Here is a 19,590-nt window from a genome sequence, read left to right on the forward strand (position 1 = left end):
CTGGTCATCGAACGATTTTGGTGAGTGAATATATAGCGTCCCTGGTGAATTTAGGGTTTCCATAGTCCCGACAGATCTTACTAGTGGAAGTATTACAAGGTGTGTTGGGTTTTCGTTCCTGTTGCATTTGCTGAAATGATGAACGAGAAACTTACTAGGACTAAGGTATGTATACATATATTACGTATATAAACGATTTCATACCCACTAGATAGCTAGACTAATCATTTTGTTGGATCTTGTCCAATTTTTTATATTTCAGTCATGTCCCAGTCTTCTCGATCTACAACAATCGAACAACAGTAAGGGCAAAAGAGTAGTGAAACGCAAAGAACCGATTGTCGTGCCTAAGGAGAAGCCTCCTCGACAAAGAAGTAAGGATTAATTACACACAATTTCGATGGTTTCATTTTTGTTTTTGCTGGTTTAAACATAATGAAAATAAACAAATATTTTTGGTGTTTGGTAGGAAATTATAAAAAAGGGATCTTAGGAGTTGGAAGCAGTAGTAGTGGTACTACTTCTACATACGATGATGATCGGATGAGGATGATGAGTAATTTTCAAAACATGAATAACAATAATAATAATATGGTGGTGGCGATGAAGATGTTATGTAATAATGAAATGATGCTCCCTTTTCCTCCAAGCCAAACGGCGCCGTTTGAATCGAACTTTTCCTCTCCGTCAACTTGTACTGGCTTCTTATTGGATTCAGTAAGAGTTGAGTCAGAATCAAAGTTTCGAAGAAATGATCAAATCATCAATGGCAGTAGCAGTAGTACTAATCGTCATCATCAGTTTAGTACTACTCCTACTACCAATTCTTCAATGTCATCAGCTTCGCCATTTTCTTCAAGGTTCACGGCCAACAATGAAGTTTTCGATAGGCGCAAGAATATGCAGGTCTTCGGTAATAATAATAATATTCCAGTTCCAGATGATCAGCGTCGTCAACAGCTACTTTCGCATACTCATCCGCCCACCCAAACCACTACTACTCTACCTTTTCATCAAATGCCTCCTCCAGTGCTACCTTCTTCCACCCAAACAACACCCTTTTATCAATATTACAGTAAGACACCGTTTCATCAATATTCCAGTGAAACAATGCCTCCTTCAGTTCTCACTTCGACCCAAACCACACCATTTCATCAATCCATGCTTCCTAATAATTCCACCCAAAAAGTACCACCTTTTCATTCCATGCGGGCACCAATACCACCTCCTCCGCCCCAAACGGCCGACCCATCTGAGGAGATGTCATTATTGGACAGGTTACTGGCTGAGGCTGATCTCGAACTTAGAAGATGTAGTACTGATGATCGCAATAGAGATCAATTCGGTACTACTTCCTCACCAGCTGCTTTCTCATTTGCAACACCGCAGTCGACGTTGGTCAATAATGATGAGGCTTTCGATCATTATAAGAGCAACAGCAATATGGGTACTGTGCATAATCAACAACTGGGACTCCCTTCGACCCAAACGATGACCCAGTACTTTCGACCGACAGTACTGCCAACATCATCATCGTCGTCAGAATATAGTGGCCTCATTGATTCCGTAGTTGCTGAGTCCAAAGCTCGAGCGGAAAACAGGTTCATTCATAATAATAATAATAATAATAATAATGATGATGAAGATTTGTTTGCTAATAACAACACTTGTTATTCATTTCCTTCATCTTTTCCGTCTCTGTCTGATAATTCATCAATGTTTGAAAATGACCTGGATATGATCGTAGCTGAGTCCGGTGCCCGGTTTAAAAGAACTGAAAATAATAACAATAATAGTAATAACAATTCTTCACCTACCTTTGCGTCCCAAAACCAATCCTTTACTACTGATTATCACCAGCAGCTTCAGCAGCCAGCCAATCCTGAATACACTACTTTCAATCATAGTACTCGTTCCCAATTCTCATCGGAACCCTCATCCATTTTTAATGATCTGGCCCCCTTATCCGAAATGGAGTTCTGTAATCTTCCTTCCTTTGATACTAATAATAATATCAATAATGGTATTACTGATACCACAATCACTCAACCCAAGTTTGATGATACCTTTGCTTTTCATCATGGATCGAATACCTCATTCGGGACAAAAGTAGAAAATCCTTTTACTGAAAGGATATTGATGCCGGATTCCAATGTTACTGGTGGCTTGGAAGTGAAGAAGAAAAGGAAGCTGCGCTCGGCAAAGGCTTCCTCCAGCACCACCAATGACAAAGGCAAAAGTACGTTACCTTTTTTTAATTTTTATATATATAAATATATTTATATAATAATGTCATAATATGAATCTGTTATTATCTAATCTCTAACTATATGACAAAACCCTGGGACCAAAGTACAGATATTGGTTGGAAAAGATATAGAGTGGTACACCTTTTATTATAACCTCTTAGTTAATTTTTGTACTCGAAAATACATACCATAATTTTTTTTTAGTTTTTTTTTTTTATTTTATAGTTTCGAATAACTTACAATGTTGAAATTATAAAGTTTTTTTTTTAAGGTAAGTTAGAATATTAATTAAGAACTCTGTATTCGGTGAATTACTTAAATTTTTTTAAAAATATATAGAGATGATATTATAATTATAATGAATACCATTAAAAAAGAATTTTAAAAAATATATCCTAACATATAATTCAGGTGTTCATCCAATTAATCTATGTGATTCAATATGAGAAAGAGATATCTCATGAAAAAATATTAGATAATAAAAACTATAATATCATAATTCATAAAAGATGACTTGAGGTTCTTTTTTTGTCCATATAAGAGAACACCTACAACATATTAATATCAAAATATATACTTAATAAATTTATTAGAAAATTATATATTAGAAATATATTTTGTAAGATAATTTTATGAGGTAATAAAACTCAACGGTAAAATCCTGATCATGGTCAAAAAAATGTCACCATTATATATCCAATTTTTTTCATAGCCCAATAAAATACATATATGTATTATAAACACAATAAGATACATGTATAGTAGGATACTTTAGTAGTTTCTTATTAAGAAAATTTGTTAAAATAAATATTTACTAATTCATGATATGTAAAGGTTCATTAGAGAATAATTTTTTTGTGATAAAAGTAATGTAGTAAAATGAACTTGTTAAAGATCAAAGAAATGTGTTGCCATTTGTTGAGTATAGACATAAGAGTAGTCGAAATTAATGAGGAACACGATGACACAAACTGATCATGTAATCTTACAAACCAAAATGATCATGAAAAACTAGACTAAACCATGAATTAAGATTTTCTAATAAAAGATGGTATTCTATAATGTATTAAACTAATATAATTGTGACACATTAATTAATTTAAATATCTTAAAGAAGATAAAAACCGTTTATATGATTAATGGAATCTAAAAAAAATAGTTAGTTGAGTTATCACACTTAAATTAACACCTATTTTTAACATATCATCTTAATTCGACTCACCATACTTGTCTTGCAAATAAAAATAGGTTAAATAACCATACTGTACAAACCAAATTAACCATACTAGCCACACCCACCCAAGACAAACGGAGACCATAAAACGATACTTGAAGTACGTAATGTGTACACAACAATAATTTCTTAATAATCATTATATATTTAAAAAATATTTTATATTAATTTTTTTAAAATAATACTATTGCCATATTGTATTTTTGAACTTGCAATTATGTAATAATTCACTAACATAATGTAAAACTTCTTATTTTTTTGAAATTGAACATAGAAATATATATTAGTAAAACAATAAAATTACTTGACTATATATATACATATAACAAGGAAACAAATTGCATGTGCGACTGTATTTTGTTTAGTTTTAATTAAATCATAAAACTATATCATATTTCCAATTTTTATATTTTTGATGTATCTTTTTTTTTAGTACGAGTAACTATATTTTACTAATTTTTTTTTAATTGATTAGATATTAGAGAATTTTTTTAATTGATAAATCTATATATATATATATAAAAAAAAAAATTAAACACACTTTTGTGTACATTATTTTTTTATCTCCTGATTATTCAAAATCATTCCATCTGTAGTCACGTTGCTACTATCTCACACAGCCAATTAAAAAAGAATCACATATGACATAATTAAAAAATAAGACATATGACAAAACCGAATATAGTTGAAATTATGCTCTTTGGATAATAAACTTATATACATATAATCATATAGCTTCAGTGATCATAATAAGTATATGGCGATTAACTATGTTTGAGTGTTTGATTAACTCTGCTATTTGGAGTCTCTTGATTTTGAGTCAGCTTATAACACACCTCCTTCTCTTCAACAACAATCAGACTGCCTCTTGTAACTGGAAAGAGTGAGACATATATAAAAATAGTACTAATATTTGAGTGCTAATAATTAACACAACTCAAAACTTTTCTCACTTCTTGTAAACAATGAAACCAATTGTTTGATAAATCTAGAATTAAACAATGCTCTGCGTTTTAAAAAAAGAAAAGAAAAGCAGTGCTCACCACTTAATTATAGAGCTACTTAATATATATAATAAATAAATATAGCATTTATTTATTATCTTTTTATATTGATATTTTTTATTGATTAAGTGGTAATATATATAAATATAGCATTATGATGTTTGATTACCTATGAAAAAAAATTACAATTTTGAATTTAGAAATACAATTTGTTATTTTAAAATATGTAGAATAATGTGGTTATTTTTCATAAGTAAAGAAAACAATAAAATTTACATAGATTCTGTAAGTATTTAAAAAAAAAAAAAAAAAAAAAACAGAGAGAGAGAATACATTGAAACACAAAAATATATATGCTAGCACAATACAATATCATTAAAACTTCATAACAATATCATTAACTTCAAAAGTTTTTAAAACCATGAAGTAGAAAAAAGATTAGATCTTTAGCAATGCCTTAGTATATAAAGAAGTAAAGAACAAAGACACCACAAATTAAAAACGAAAAAGTACAATCAAACAAAATAATAAAACTCTAAGGAGATGACTACACATGGTGGATAGAAAGTTTTAGATTGTCCTTGACTCCTTCATGTAAACAGAAACAAAAATTACTTTCACCTCTACTAAATTCTAAAATTGTGATATTTCAAGGAATGCTTCATGATCTAGAACACACTCGCCCCCTATTGACTTAGCACAACTAAAATTTAGTTAAAGAATTAAAAGAAAATAAAGATCTAATTCTTATCACACTCTAGGCCAACACTAATTTACTTTCAAGTTTTTGCTAATATAATTAGCAGGACAATTTAAAAAATAAAAATAAAATAACATTTATACGACCCTTCATAAATCTCATTTTGCATCTCTTTGGCCAACAATTCTTATTGTGGCCAACAACCAATATTTCACTAATATTGTGATCAAGAAGTTGTTGTAGACTATAACACCTAAAAAATTCATTATGTATTTTTATGATTATAAATATATATATTATATATATATATTTTAATAGATTATAGATAAAATATCACAAAGATCTTTAGATGTTCATAAGAGGGATAAATAAGAGTAACGACAATCCAACTCTTTATAGATTGTTAGCATCAATTTTATTTATCAAGTAAAAGTCTCAGGCCTGCAGATATAGATTCCATATATAACCAAATATATATACCCTAAAATGTGTAGTAATTTATGTATATGTATATTACATAATATAGTAAAATATTGTTACATAACATGTTAATTTAAATTTTGTGAGCTAATTCTATCACATTTTAACATAATAATATACTTTCAAGTCTAAGGTACCATAATTAGCCGAACAATTTATTCAAAAAAACCCCTTACCATCATCCTTCATAATTCTCATTCTATGTATAGCATGAAAGAAAGAGATCATACTGTAATATATGCGCCTACCTTTTAGACTAACAACAGTGGCTGCCTCTACAGCTACTTCTTCTCTTCCTCTCTTTGAGAATTTTCCACTCCAAGACCAGTAATATTTTTTTCCCATAACAACTTTAGCAACCACTTCATAGACCACAAAGCTCAATGTTCCTTATTTATTTATAAGAGAGAGTTTAGGCTTGAGAAGGTCAAGAGCTTTGTGTCTCAACACCTAAATATAAAAAAGACAATTAATCAATATGGTTTTTTTCAAAAAAAAAATAAATAAATAATGATCTCTTGACTTGATCACCAAATCCAAAATGCGGCAAAAAAAAATTACAATTGGCCAATTGAAATGCCCACTAGAAAGAAAAAATCCAAAATATATCCACAAAGTTAACCTAAAAATTAAAGAATAGACAAATAAAAAAACAATCCAATAGAACAAACAACTAAATATAAAAATTACACCTCTAGATATCTTGTGCAACCCATCACGTCCACAAACTAATTAACATACGAATAATGTAACAAAAGCCTACAATTCTCAACTCCACACACAATCGTTGCACTCGAAAAATCTTTTAGCAACGAATGATCTCAAATACAAAGAAGGAAGCAATATTGATATGTACTTCACAAATTTTGACTACTTGTTCTTAGGTGGAAGCTTCTCATATGTAGATATTATTTTTTGTAAATTATTTTTTTAAGAGAAATGCTAAAAGAGTACCTACTATATTTATAAGGTGCAATATTGATATTGGTATAATATTGGGTCTTACTTATTTTACTTTAATAAAAATTATAAAAAATTACTAATTAATTATAAGACGTGTTAACACCTCTGCTATTACTTAGTTAGCATGATTAGGTGTTAGTTAAAGATGTTACAGTTAGTTAAATCTTTTCTGTTATAACTGTTTCTTTAACAGTTTGATCTTGTAATAATTGTGTATATAAACTGTGGTTCACATCAATAATATGCAAGTCTTTTAGCTTCATTTTCTTTCTTTCTTCAATTCTGTGCACTGCACCTTTATTGCTTTACATGGTATCAGAAGTCTCTGACTCACGTCCATGTCGTCTTCAACCTCGACTCCTAGCCATGCCACAGCTCCAATGGCTTTTGCCATTGCTCCAATGGCTACTGCTGTCAACACCGCTACTCCTCAACCTTCTTAGAACCCTTTCTCTCATTCTCTTACATCATGTCTTACTATCAAATTAGATCAACAAAATTTCCTTTCTTAGAAATCTCAAGTTGTGCCTACTATCATTGGCGATGATCTCGATGAGATCCTTTCACTGGTATTCCACCTCCAGAGCGATTAGTCACAGGTGCTCTCAACCCAAAATTTCAGCAATGGAGAAAGAAAGATCAACTCCTTCTTTCATGGATTCGTTCATCCATGTTTGAGAGTGTTCTTGCTTCTGTGGCTAACTATCCTACCTCGTCTGCTATGTGGCGTGCTCTTGAACAAAAATATGCATCTCAGATGAAAGCTCGACGACTACAGCTAAAAGGACAATTCTCAAATGTTCAAAAAAGGAGTCTCACTATCTCTGAATACATTGATAAAAGTTCTTTCCATTTTTGATTCTCTTGCTGTTACAGGATCTCCTCTCAATGATCAAGATCTTATGTTTCAACTTCTAAATGGCCTTGGCCCTGAGTTTGACCCTATTATCTCAAGAATCACATTAAGAAGTGATGCTCTCTCAATTGAGGAAGTTCAAGCTCTGCTTCTCTCTCATGAAATAAGCAGAATCGAACATCACAGCACCATGGCTAATCTTGCTGTAAAGATGCAAGCCAATCTTGCTCTTGGGTCAGGCCGTGGAAATGGTTCTCGACCATTTTTCAATCAAAGAACTGGTTCAACTGAGTATCCAAATCAACCCTTTGGCCATGGCAGGGGTCTTCCTTGTTTCAATCCAACAAAGATCATATGCCAAGTATGCATGAAAATTGGTCACACAGCTACAGTGTGTCACTATCGATTTGACAAAAATTAGGTTCCTCCAAAGTTAAACTAGACCCAGAATCGTGCCTTTCTCACTGAGGTTCAGTTTGATTATGATCCACAGGCCTATACCTCCACTATGGTGCAGGACTTTAGAGATGATCATTCTTGGTTTGCTGATATAGGTGCTATTGCACATGTCACCTCTGCCAATACCAATCTTGATGTCTTTCAACTCTACAATGGATCTGACACACTAGCTGTTGGGGATGGTAAGAAGCTTCTTATTTCCCATATAGGCTCTTCTACTTTACCTTCCTCAAATAATCTACATTCTTTACATCTCAAATCTATTTTACATGTTCCAGCTATTACTAAAAATCTTGTGTGTCTAAGCTAACAAAGGACAATGATGTCTTCCTTGAGTTTCACAAGCATTGTTGTTTTGTCAAGGACAAGGAGACAGGTGATGTGCTACTCAAAAGGAAAGTTAGAGATAGACTTTATCTTTTTGGTGATTCATCCAGTCGAACAAGGTCTGCCTTGCAGTGTCATCTTGCTACTGTTTCCAATTTATATCTTAATTCTTGTACCCCCTAATTGTATTCCTAATACTGAGAATGCCTTATCTCAGATCAATTGTAACAATCTTGCAATTAATAAAAGTAATTTCTCTAGTTAACATGAGTCCTCTGTTTTCCACACTACTATAGCTCCTGATGTTAACTTATGGCACTATAAATTGGGTCATCCAGCCCATTCCACACTTGTTAAACTCCTTCCACAGTTACCACACACTGGCTCCATAAGCACACTTCAATTTTGTAATGCCTAACAACAAGGTAAAAGTCACAAATTTCCCTTCCCCCTATCATCTAGTCATGCTAGGCAGCCACTTTAACTGGTGCATACTGAGCTATGGGGCCCTTCAAAGATGGATACAAAAACTACATCCATTTTCTTGATGACTACAGCAGGTTCACCTAGATTTACCCCCTTACTTTAAAATCTCAGGCAATTGAAATGTTCATTAAATTCAAAGGTATGGCAAAATAATAATTTGGCTTGCCAATAAAATTCATTCAGGCAGATGGTGGAGGTGAATACAAACTATTTGCCAAATTCTTAACAGATCAAGGCATCCTATTCTCTCATCCTTGTCCCCACACCCATGAACAAAATGGAAGGGCAGAAACAAAGCACAAACATATAGCTGAAATGGGATTAACATTGCCAAGTTTGTCTCACATACTGGTGGCATGCTTTTCAAAGTGCTACCTTTACAATAAACAGATTACCCACCCATGTCCTAAACAATCTTACTCCCAATGAGTGTCTATTTGGTAAAAAGCCTGACTACACCATCTTATGATCATTTGGTTGCTCATGCTTTCCACACCTTAGACCTTACAACTCACATAAAATGGAGTTCAAATCACAGCAATGTATATTTCTTGGTTATTCACCTTTTCACAAGGGGTACATATGTGAAAATGACAAAGGGAGAATTTTCATAGCAAGAAATGTCATATTCAATGAAAATGACTATCCTGGCCACAAACAAACAGGCACTACAAAGGTACAAACTCAACATAATCCTATGTGTGTTCCTACTATAACTTTTTTTACTAATACTAATATTCATTCTCATGTTTCAACCATTACTGATGTTGTTGAGACTAACCATCAACCAAACACTACTCTCCCAACTGTCCATACCCAACATATCTCACTTGATTCCAATATACCAAATAGAATCCCCTCACCTGAACCCAATACAACTACTATTGCCCCTATATTACCCGTTGCACCTGAACCAACTATACCTTCCTCACCTATTACTATACCTCAACACCAAAATGTTGCACCTCATCCTCCCTCTCCCATTCTAGATCAATCTCCCCCCCCCCCTCCTCCCCCACCACATATCCACCTCCCCCACAAAAAACTACCAACACTTCCTCTCTATCCATACATGCTCTTGTCTCAAGCAGCATCCCTCAGGAAAATACAGTAAGAACACATCACATGCAAACACGATCCAGGAGTGGGATTGTCAAAACAAAGGCATATCTTGCCACCAAACACCCCTTACACGAGTCTCTTCTTCCATCTGAACCTACTTCACTTAAAAAGGCACTGCAACATCCCAAATGGCTACAATTAATGGATGAAGAGATAATAGCTCTTAAGACTGCAAAAACTTGGAGTCTAGTCCCATATAAACTTGGAATGCATATAATCAGCAACAAATGGGTTCACAGATTGAAATTAAATGTTGATGGCTCCCTCATCAAGTTTAAGTCAAGACTAGTTGCAAAAGGATTTCTACAACAGCCTGGGATTGACTATGAAGAGAAATTTTCACCTATTGTAAAACTAGTAATAGTTCAAACTGTTCTCAGTCTTGATGTCTCCTTTGACTGGTCAGTCAAGCAACTAGATGTTAGCAAAGCTTTCTTAAAGGGCATGCTAACAGAGACTGTCTATATGCAACAGGCCCCAGGCTTTGTAGATCAGTCAAAACCAAACCATGTCTGCCTCTTGCATAAGGCTATCTATGGACTAAAACAAGCTCCTCGTGCTTGTATGACACACTGAAGGACTGCCTACTTCAGTGGGGTTTTCATGTCTCTAAATCTGATACATCATTGTCTGTGTATGGAAGTGGACCAACACTGATAATTTTACTTGTATATGTCGATGACATATTAGTAACTGGTCCAAACAAAGCTCTAATCTCTCAGCTAATCAAAGATTTAAACAAATCCTTCTCATTGAAGGATCTTGGAGAAGTGCATTATTTTTTGGGAGTAGAGGTTAATAGAGACTCCACGTGTATGTATTTAACTCAAACTAAATACATCACGGATCTATTGGTAAAATTACACATGGAAAGGGCCAAGTCATGTTCCAATCCAATCAATGCTTCCACAAAACTTTCCCTTCATGAAGGAGAGTTGTTTGAGGATCCTACACTCTATAGAAGCACAATTGGTGCTCGGCAATACTTACAACTCACTCGACCTAAGATTGCCTTTGTTATAAACAAGTTAAGTCAATTTCTCAAAGCTCCTATTGTGCTTCATTGGGAGGCTTGCAAACAACTTCTTTGATATCTCAAAGGCACCATTGGAGAAGGACTAGTACTCAAACCTGTTGCTGAATTCACCTAAAACAGTTATTCTGATGCAGATTGGGCATCATGTGTTGATGACAGACGATCCACGAGTGGCTATGTCATATTCCTTGGCAGCAATCTTATCTCATGGTCTGTAAAAAAAATAATAGGTGGTTGCTTGCTCAAGTACTGAAAGTGAGTTTCGCTCACTTGCAAACAGTATTGTAGAACTTAGAAGGATCACTTTCCTTCTCACTGAGCTACACATCACATTGAACCACTGTCCAATTATCTGGGTTGATAACCAGAGTGCTGCTGCACTTGCTGCCAACTCAGTGTTTCATGCACGCTCGAAACACATCGAAATAGACTTGCACTTTGTGAGAGCTCAAATCCGTGCCAAGCAATTATCAGTCAGATATGTGCCTGCTCATAATCAAGTAGTTGATCTTCTCACAAAATCATTGCCTACAGATCGGTTTAACTATCTTAAAGCCAAACTTCAAATGCTTGCTCCTCTTTTCGTTTGAGGAAGGATGTTGCTATTACTTAGTTAATTGATTAGGTGTTAGTTAAAGGTGTTACAGTTAGTTAAATCTTTTCTATTATAACTATTTCTTTAACAGTTTGATCTTGTAATAATTGTGTATATAAATTGTGGTTCACATCAATAATATGCAAGTCTTTTAGCTTCATGTTCTTTCTTTCTTCAATTCTGTGCTCTGCGCCTTTATTGCTTTACAAGACGACACTTCATAATAATGTTAGATACTTTAGTGCCCCATAACAATATTCTTTTCTTAAACATTAAGTTTTAGAGATTATTTTTATTACTATATAATGATTAAGTTTCTTTATTTTTTATTAATAATATTGTTATTAGTTCAATATGAGATCATGTTTGTATTCACATAGATAGATTAAAGACATGAGATATATTTAGGATATAAAGAATAATTAATTTAAGCAGTTGTGTAAGTATAGTATATTTGAATAAATAAAAAAATAGAGACAATAAAACTGTCGAAGTCGAAATGCTTCAAAGAGTAGTTGAAAGTAAGAGAATAATATTAATATATAAAAAAAAATTATTTCTAAATTTGATTTATTTTACCATTCATGTGTGTAGTATGTATCTATTCAAAATATATATAACTATATATAATAAAATAGAAGTTACTTTATGTAAAGTATTTTTTATGTATAAGATTTACTATATATTATTTAACTCACAACACTCTATAACTATATAGTTAGTTTAGTTAGATCATATATATTATTTGAGTAAGTAGTTGAAAAGATAGGGAATAAGTGAAGTGAGAATAGTTTTAATTTTAATCAGTCATGCAACTTGTACACACATTTCATACATATTATGTGGCAAGCAATTTCAACATACTATTATTATTATTTAAGGGGTACTTATCAAAAGTGATTTGCCTATGTGTGTTAGGACAATTAGTTTGTTAGGCAGTTATGAGTTTGTTAGAACGGAGGCGTTTGGTTGGGAGGAATGAAAATATAGGAATAGGAATAGGAATGCGAATATGAATAGGAATGGAATGGAATAAAATTTAAAATGCATAAAAAAAATTGATAAAAAAATAATTAATTTTTTTTTCTTGTTACATTGGAATGGTCATTCCTTTCTCTTTAAAATGGAATAGCCATTCCACCAAAATGGTGGAAAGAGCATTCCATTGGAATGCCATTCCAATATTTTAAAATGCAACCAAACAAAGGAATGGAATGAAAATTGTTTCCTTTCCATTCCATTCTATTTCATTACCTCCAACCAAACGCCACCTAACTGTTTACTTAGTTATTTGCCCTAAGCTTAGCTGTGTTAGTTAAGCTCAGTTGATTCTATTATTAATTAATGTGTATATAATTATAAATCTTTCAAGATGAATAATAAGAATCCATCTTCTTCATTCTCTCTCTCTCTCTCTCTCTCTCTCTCTCTCTCTCTCTCTCTCTCTCTCTCTCTCTCTCTCTCTCTCTCTCTCTCTCTCTCTCTCTCTCTCTCTCTCTCTCATAATGTTCAACAAAACTAACATGGTATCAAATTGAGATTTCCCACCATTAATAGCAAATGTAGTCATCGAAATTCAAAGAAATAATAACAAAGAAAATGTAGAATCGTCAATCGTTGATTTTAGCCACAATCTCTCCATCAAGCTCAACGATCATAAATACTTGTTGTGGAAACTACAAGTGTTAGTTGTAATCAGAAAAAATCGATAAATAGATTTTATCTTAGGAGCTGCACAACCACCATAGTACCTCAATGATCTAGATCAAGCTTTGAAAAAGTTAATCCTGCCTTCATCAATTGGGATGTTTAAGACCAGCTTGTTGTGTCATGGCTTCTCTCATCAATGTCAAAAAATTTGCTCACTTGGATGGTCGGATTTGAAACCTCAGAAAAGATCTAGCATACTCTTGAGCAGTACTTCGCTTTGCAAGTGTCCGTAAAGATCTTAGAATTCAGAACTAAGCTTCAAAATCTCAAGAAAGAAAATTTGTCACTTCATGATTGTTTGCTTAAGTTGAAACAACATGTGTATCTTCTTGCTTCAGTTGGAGAAGTTCTCAACACTCGAGATCATGTTGCAGAAATGTTTAAAGGCCTATTACCTAGTGTATATGAACTTTTTTGCATATCCACAAACACACTAACTGAAGGATATATAATTGCAAAAAAAATTGAAGCTCTTCTTCTGGCCTGTGAATCTCGAATTGAAAAGTTAGACAATGAACTTGATCTCAGTGCTCACATTGCCTTCAATGCAGTAGATCAGCAACTTGAAGCAAACAACACCAACTTAAATAAATTTCCTCAACAACCTTCTTATGGATCCAACTATAGAAATCTTGGAAGATCTCAACAACCTCGAGGAAACTTTCAAGGTGTTCATTGTTCTTTCCAGAATGGAAATGGCAGAGGTAATTTCCCTAATTTTTCTCCCTCCTCATTTAACTACAGCTCACTCAATTTTGGTCAAGGTTTTAATACTAGCAAAGGAGGAGGAGGAGGAAGGTTCATCTTAAACAACAACAGACCTCAATGTCAGATCTATTTCAAGATTTCCCATATTTCTCATGACTACTTTTATCGTTTTGATAAAAGATTCACAACTGAATCTACATCAACTTCCAATTCTTCTAGCCAATCGCCTATTGTCTAAGCAAATCTTCTCTCCTCAGACCATAGAGCTGACAACAATTGGTATCTAAACTCTGGAGCAACATATCATTATACTCTAGAAGCTTAGAATGTGCTCAATAGCTATGAGTACAATGGCCCTAAGAGAATGTATGTTGGTGATGGAACTAGTCTGGCAATCAAAAAATCATTGGTAATTCATTCATTACCTCTCATCACTCACAAACTCAGCCTTTAATTCTCAAGAATTTATTGCACATTCTTGAAATAAAAAAAAAATCTTAGTGTATCTAAGTTTACTTTAGAATACAATGTGTATTTTGAATTTCATATTAACCACTGTTTGGTTAAGGACCATATGAGTAAAGCTATTTTGCTAGTGGGGAAGCACAGGAATGTTCTGTATTCTTTTGACTCCAAAGAAATTTAGATGGTTAACGGTGTCTCTAATGATCTCCTCTCTGTCAACCTAGTATCTTGTCTGAAAAACTACTATCAGTCCCCATATTGCACTACTCAATCTAAAGATGACTCTATCACTAATAAGAGTTTTGTTGCTCATTTTTGTAATAATTATAACAATAATTTTCTTACTGAAGTTGATATCAGCCACAACAAATTAGCACATCCCTTAGAAAGAAATGTTAACACAGTTCTTAACTCTTAAAATGTTTCAATCAATTAAACATCTCACAATGTTTGTTCTGTCTACTATCTTGGTAAAATTTACATGCTACCTTTTACATCAGATTTATGGGGCCCCTCACATACTGTATCTTCAAATGGTTATAAATATTATATCAACTTTTTTTATGCATATTCAAGATTCGCATGGTTCTATTTACTTAAAAAAATTGATGCTTTCGAGGTGTTCATACAGTTAAGACAGAATTAGAACTACAATTGGGTACCAAGCTCATGGCTCTACAAACTGACTGGGAAGAAGAGTATCATTTATTGATCCTTTGAGCAAGATTGGAGTTCATCACAGGCACCAGTGTCCAACTACTTCTTAACAAAATGAATAGGTAGAAAGGAAACACATGCATGTTGTTAAAAATGTTCTAACACTTCTTGCTCAAGCTAGTCTCCCTCTCAAGTTCTGAGATGAAGCATTTAGAACTGCAGTTTATCTTCACAATAGAATGGTTACACTAGTAATGGGTAATAAATATCCAATTGAGGTAATCTTTAACATTCAACCTGATTACTCTCAATTCAAAACTTTTAGATGCTCCTGTTATTCCAATATTAGACTCTATAATAGACACAAGCTTCAATTCAGATCCTATCCTTGTATCTTTTTTGGATACAGTCACAACCATAAAGGCTACAAATGCCTTAACTCGAATGGCAGGTTATATATAAATATATATATATAAAAAGTGATGTAAATTTAATGAAAGAATCTTTCCCTATGCCAAAATACTTCTCGTAAGTAGCCTATATCACAAAATTTGTACACTAAGTTTGCAGCAACCAATATACCTATTGCAAATACTCAATATTACCCAACAGTTGCTCTACATGATGAATGCACTTTCTTCACAGTACCTTAACATCATGGCCCCTCAACTTCCACTGCTCTTCCAACTTCTACAACTGTTAGACTTGGTCAACACATTGCTGATGCATTGCCTATCTCTTCTTTGCCTACTAAAGTTGTCTTCTGCTTAACAAGCTGCTCATATTCCTCTTGTAGCTATTGTCATTGAAAGTCTAACTCAATTTGCAAAAGTTGTTGCATCAGATGCTCAAACTGCTCCAGTATCAGATGCTCCTACACTAGTTGCTCCTGCTACTACAACTTTCTAAGATGAAAACAGGCACCATATGAAAACAAGATTAAAATTTGGTATTTGAAAACAAAAGACATTTATGGTTTTTAAAATTCTAGAGACAATACAATAAGCTCTTCTATCAGGATAGTAGAATTTTGCTATGTTTGATGAAATTTCGGCACTTGAGAGAAATGGAATATGGATCTTAGTTCCTTTACCTGAAGGAAAGAATGCTATTGGATGCAAATGGGTTCATAGAATAAAGGAAAAACCAAATGGCAACATAAATAAGTATAAGGCAAGGTTAGTTGCTAAAGGCTTCCACCAATAGCCTGGATTTGACTTCACAGAGACATTTAGTCTTGTGGTCAAACCTGTTACAATCAAAGTAGTTTTGACTGTTGCTCTATCAAAGGGGTGGAAGGTCAGGCAACTTGATGTGAACAATGTATTCCTGAATTGAACACTCCAATAAGAGGTTCACATGACACAACCTTCAGGCTTCTCTAGTCCAAAAACTAGTTACCTTTAAACAAGGTACTTTATGGTTTGAAGCAAGCACCCAGGGCATGGTTTAACAAGCTTCATCAGTGTCTTAGTAAGCTTGCTTTTCAATCATTTCAAGTTGATCAATCACTGTTTATCCAGTTTACCCCTACCTCAACAACAATCATCCTAGTTTATGGGGATGATATTCTAGTTAATGGGAGTGATTTCAAACCTAATTTCTACTCTCATAAATTGTCTACACAAGGAATTTTCTCTAAAAGACTTGGGAGAATTGAGTTATTTTCTGGGATAGAGGTTCACCATACCACAGGAGGAATGGTTTTAAATCAAGCCAAGTATGCAAAGGACTTGCTTTGCAAAGAAAAAATGCAGGAAGCAAAATCCAACTCAAAACCTATGACAAGTGGCCTAAGGTCGTCTGCTTTTGGTAGTGATCTTATTGAGAATGTGCAATTGTATAGGTCAGTGGTTGAAGCTTTTTATTATCTCAACATAACAAAACCTGAAATCAGCTTCACTGTTAACAAAGTTTATCAGTTTATGTAGGATCCACTTTAAAATCATTGGCTACTAGTTAAAATAATTTTAAGGTACATGATTGTTAAATTGAACTATGGATTGCACTTGAAGAAATCTGATTGTTCGAACTTAACTACATTCTGTGATGCAAACTGGGCTACAGACCCAGATGGCAGAACATCAACTTTTGGCTTTGCTGTCTTCTTTGGATCAAACTTGGTAAACTAGAAAAGTAAGAAGCAACATACTGTCTCTAGATCAAGCATAAAGGCTGAGTACAGGAGCCTAACCAATGTAGTAGTTGAGATTTCATGGCTTCATCCCCTTCGCAATGAGCTAAAGATCTCCCCGCCAATGGCTCCAGTGGTTTGGTGTGATAATTTGAGCACCATACTATTGACTCAAAATCCTATTCTTCATGCTCGTACAAAGAATATCGAATTAGACCTTAATTTTGTGAGGGAAAGGTTCCGCAAGGCCTAGTCAAAGTGAAACATGTTCCAACACATGATCATCTTGCTAATGGCTTAACAAAAGACATCTCGAGCTTTTTAAGGTTCAACCAATTTCATTCCAAACTCACAATTGAAGAAACTTCAATTATGAGCTTGAGGGAGGGTGCATGTTAGGACAATTAGCTTGTTGGGAAGTTAGGAGTTTGTTAGAACTAACTATTTAGTTAGTTATTTATCCTAAGCTTAGTTGTGTTAGTTAAGCTCGACTGATTCTATTATAGATTACTGTGTATATGATGTTGTAATTCTTTCAAGATCAATAATGAGAATTCATCTTCTTCATTCACACTTTCTTTCTCTTTTCTTGCCTTTCTCTTGCCTTTCCTTTGGTCTTTTCTCTATTTTTCTCAACTCTATCATAGTGTTCAACAAAACTAACAATGTGTATTATTTTAGTGTACATATAATATTACTCATTATTAAATTAATGTATAAGGCGTTTCTTATAGAATTTGGGCTTGGAGGGGGTAGGATATTAGAAGGTTTTTAGATTAATTATAAGAATACAAAAGTCAAAGTGTTAGTGGGTGGAATATAAGATTACATTACAAAAAAATAGTTACTTTTAGTGATAATTTTTTAGTCACAATAATTTTTTTGTAATTAAATGTGACTTTTAGTCACAACAAAAAGTTACTTGTGATTAAAACATAGTATTTAGATACAAGTTGTCACTAATTTAGTTTTAGTCACAACCAATAATGTGACTAAAAATACATTTAGTCACAACAAATTGTAATTTTTGTGACTAATACTTTTTGTCACGGACCTTTTACTCAAACATAGAAATGATGATTTATAATTAGTCACAACTTTTTTACTTTTAGTCACAAGTTTTATTGTGACTAAAAATAAGATTTTTTGTAGTGTTAGATAAAGGTAAATAATAGGGGTAACTTAGAAACACAAACTTGCAAAAACGGAATGAAAGTAACAATCTCATTCTCACCAAATCTAACCATCTTACCAAACACCCCTATATAATTTGTTTGAAGTAATATATAATATGTATTCATGTTGTGTTTGTTCTCTTTTGATCTGTTATAACAGAGATTGTTTGTTTATTGATTTTTATTTTGGTAAGGTGTTGGACAGAGCAACTATGCTTCATTAACGGGAGAAGAAGATTTAGATCATCTAGTTGATAGCTTTTGGAACTCGTTGAAAGGGTCAATGGGGCGATCTTAAACATGGCGATAAAAACATGATCTTAATTGGAGCTATATATATGCAGATCAACTATTTTAATGGATATTGTTCTCCAAGGGCACAGGTTAAGGAATTGCGTGGATGATGATGATTAATTATCTATTGAAAAACTAATCTTTATTTTAAGAACTCTAGTTTTTAGTTGGATCTAAAGGGAGTAGACCAATTACTCATATGGTAATTGAAAAACTAATCTTTATTTTAAGAACTCTAGTTTTTTTATTTGGATTTAAAGGGAGTAGACAATTACTCATATGGTACTTAATTTGTTGTTTCCATTTTTATTTCTAAAGATTTGGTTTGGATTTATATATTATGCATTTTGGTACTACTAACTAGCTAGTTTAATTAGATATTTCAAGAGGATGTTTTGGGATTTGATCACGATAATGATGAAACCCTCACAAAACCCCTCTTGGGATCAACATGTGATGCTCAAAGGTTTGGAGGTGAGCTCCCTTCTTTTGATTCTGTTTTAATATTTTTCATCGTGAGTTCTCACCTATAATATATATCGATATATAATGGGTGAGAAAGAAAGTTGCATGGTTTGGCTGCTTTCTTTGTTTATTTATTGAGAATATCACATCTCATACAATACACACTCTGTCTAAGATGATCAATTATAAAGATTTTTCAATTTTACAGTATCTTTACTACTTCCTTTTAGAAAAAAAAAATAAAAAATACAAATGTATTAAAATTTTCATTTTCCCATGAACTTCAAACAGAGTGATAGACATAATTGTTTTTTTAACAACACTTATATTTGATAATCTAATGTTTCTCACAATATGAAAATAATTTTTTCATTAAATGACGTGTCACTTAAATATTAGATTAGAAACATTTCCACCGATAGAATTTTTTCCAGAAGTCTTATAAAAAATTGTCCTACATATAATATAATT

At 33.1% G+C, this 19,590-nt stretch overlaps 1 protein-coding gene and 1 long non-coding RNA gene across 2 annotated transcripts; one reads left to right on the forward strand and one right to left on the reverse strand.

The window, feature by feature from the left end:
• Nucleotides 1-135: 135 nt before the first annotated feature.
• On the forward strand, nucleotides 136-2,497 carry LOC115700254 (uncharacterized). Its single transcript, XM_030627822.2, has 4 exons — nucleotides 136-165; nucleotides 263-374; nucleotides 470-2,239; nucleotides 2,475-2,497. Exons 1-4 carry the CDS (start codon nucleotides 136-138, stop codon nucleotides 2,495-2,497), a joined length of 1,935 nt encoding a protein of 644 aa, XP_030483682.2.
• Nucleotides 2,498-4,125: 1,628 nt separating this feature from the next.
• LOC115701562 (uncharacterized) lies at nucleotides 4,126-6,504 on the reverse strand. Its single transcript, XR_009683971.1, has 2 exons — nucleotides 5,916-6,504; nucleotides 4,126-4,357 (listed from the first exon to the last, which is right to left on the reverse strand). It is a non-coding gene; the product is annotated as an uncharacterized LOC115701562 (long non-coding RNA).
• Nucleotides 6,505-19,590: the final 13,086 nt, after the last annotated feature.

This window comes from Cannabis sativa, chromosome 8, assembly GCF_029168945.1.
Source record: "Cannabis sativa cultivar Pink pepper isolate KNU-18-1 chromosome 8, ASM2916894v1, whole genome shotgun sequence".
NCBI classification, from domain to species: domain Eukaryota; kingdom Viridiplantae; phylum Streptophyta; class Magnoliopsida; order Rosales; family Cannabaceae; genus Cannabis; species Cannabis sativa.

Coding starts and splice junctions, on each gene's coding strand:
- LOC115700254 (XM_030627822.2), top strand. CDS start 136: ATGATGAACGAGAAACTTACTAGGACTAAG. Junction 375..469: donor GAAGCCTCCTCGACAAAGAA/GTAAGGATTAAT, acceptor GGTGTTTGGTAG/GAAATTATAAAAAAGGGATC. Junction 2,240..2,474: donor CACCAATGACAAAGGCAAAA/GTACGTTACCTT, acceptor TTTATTTTATAG/TTTCGAATAACTTACAATGT.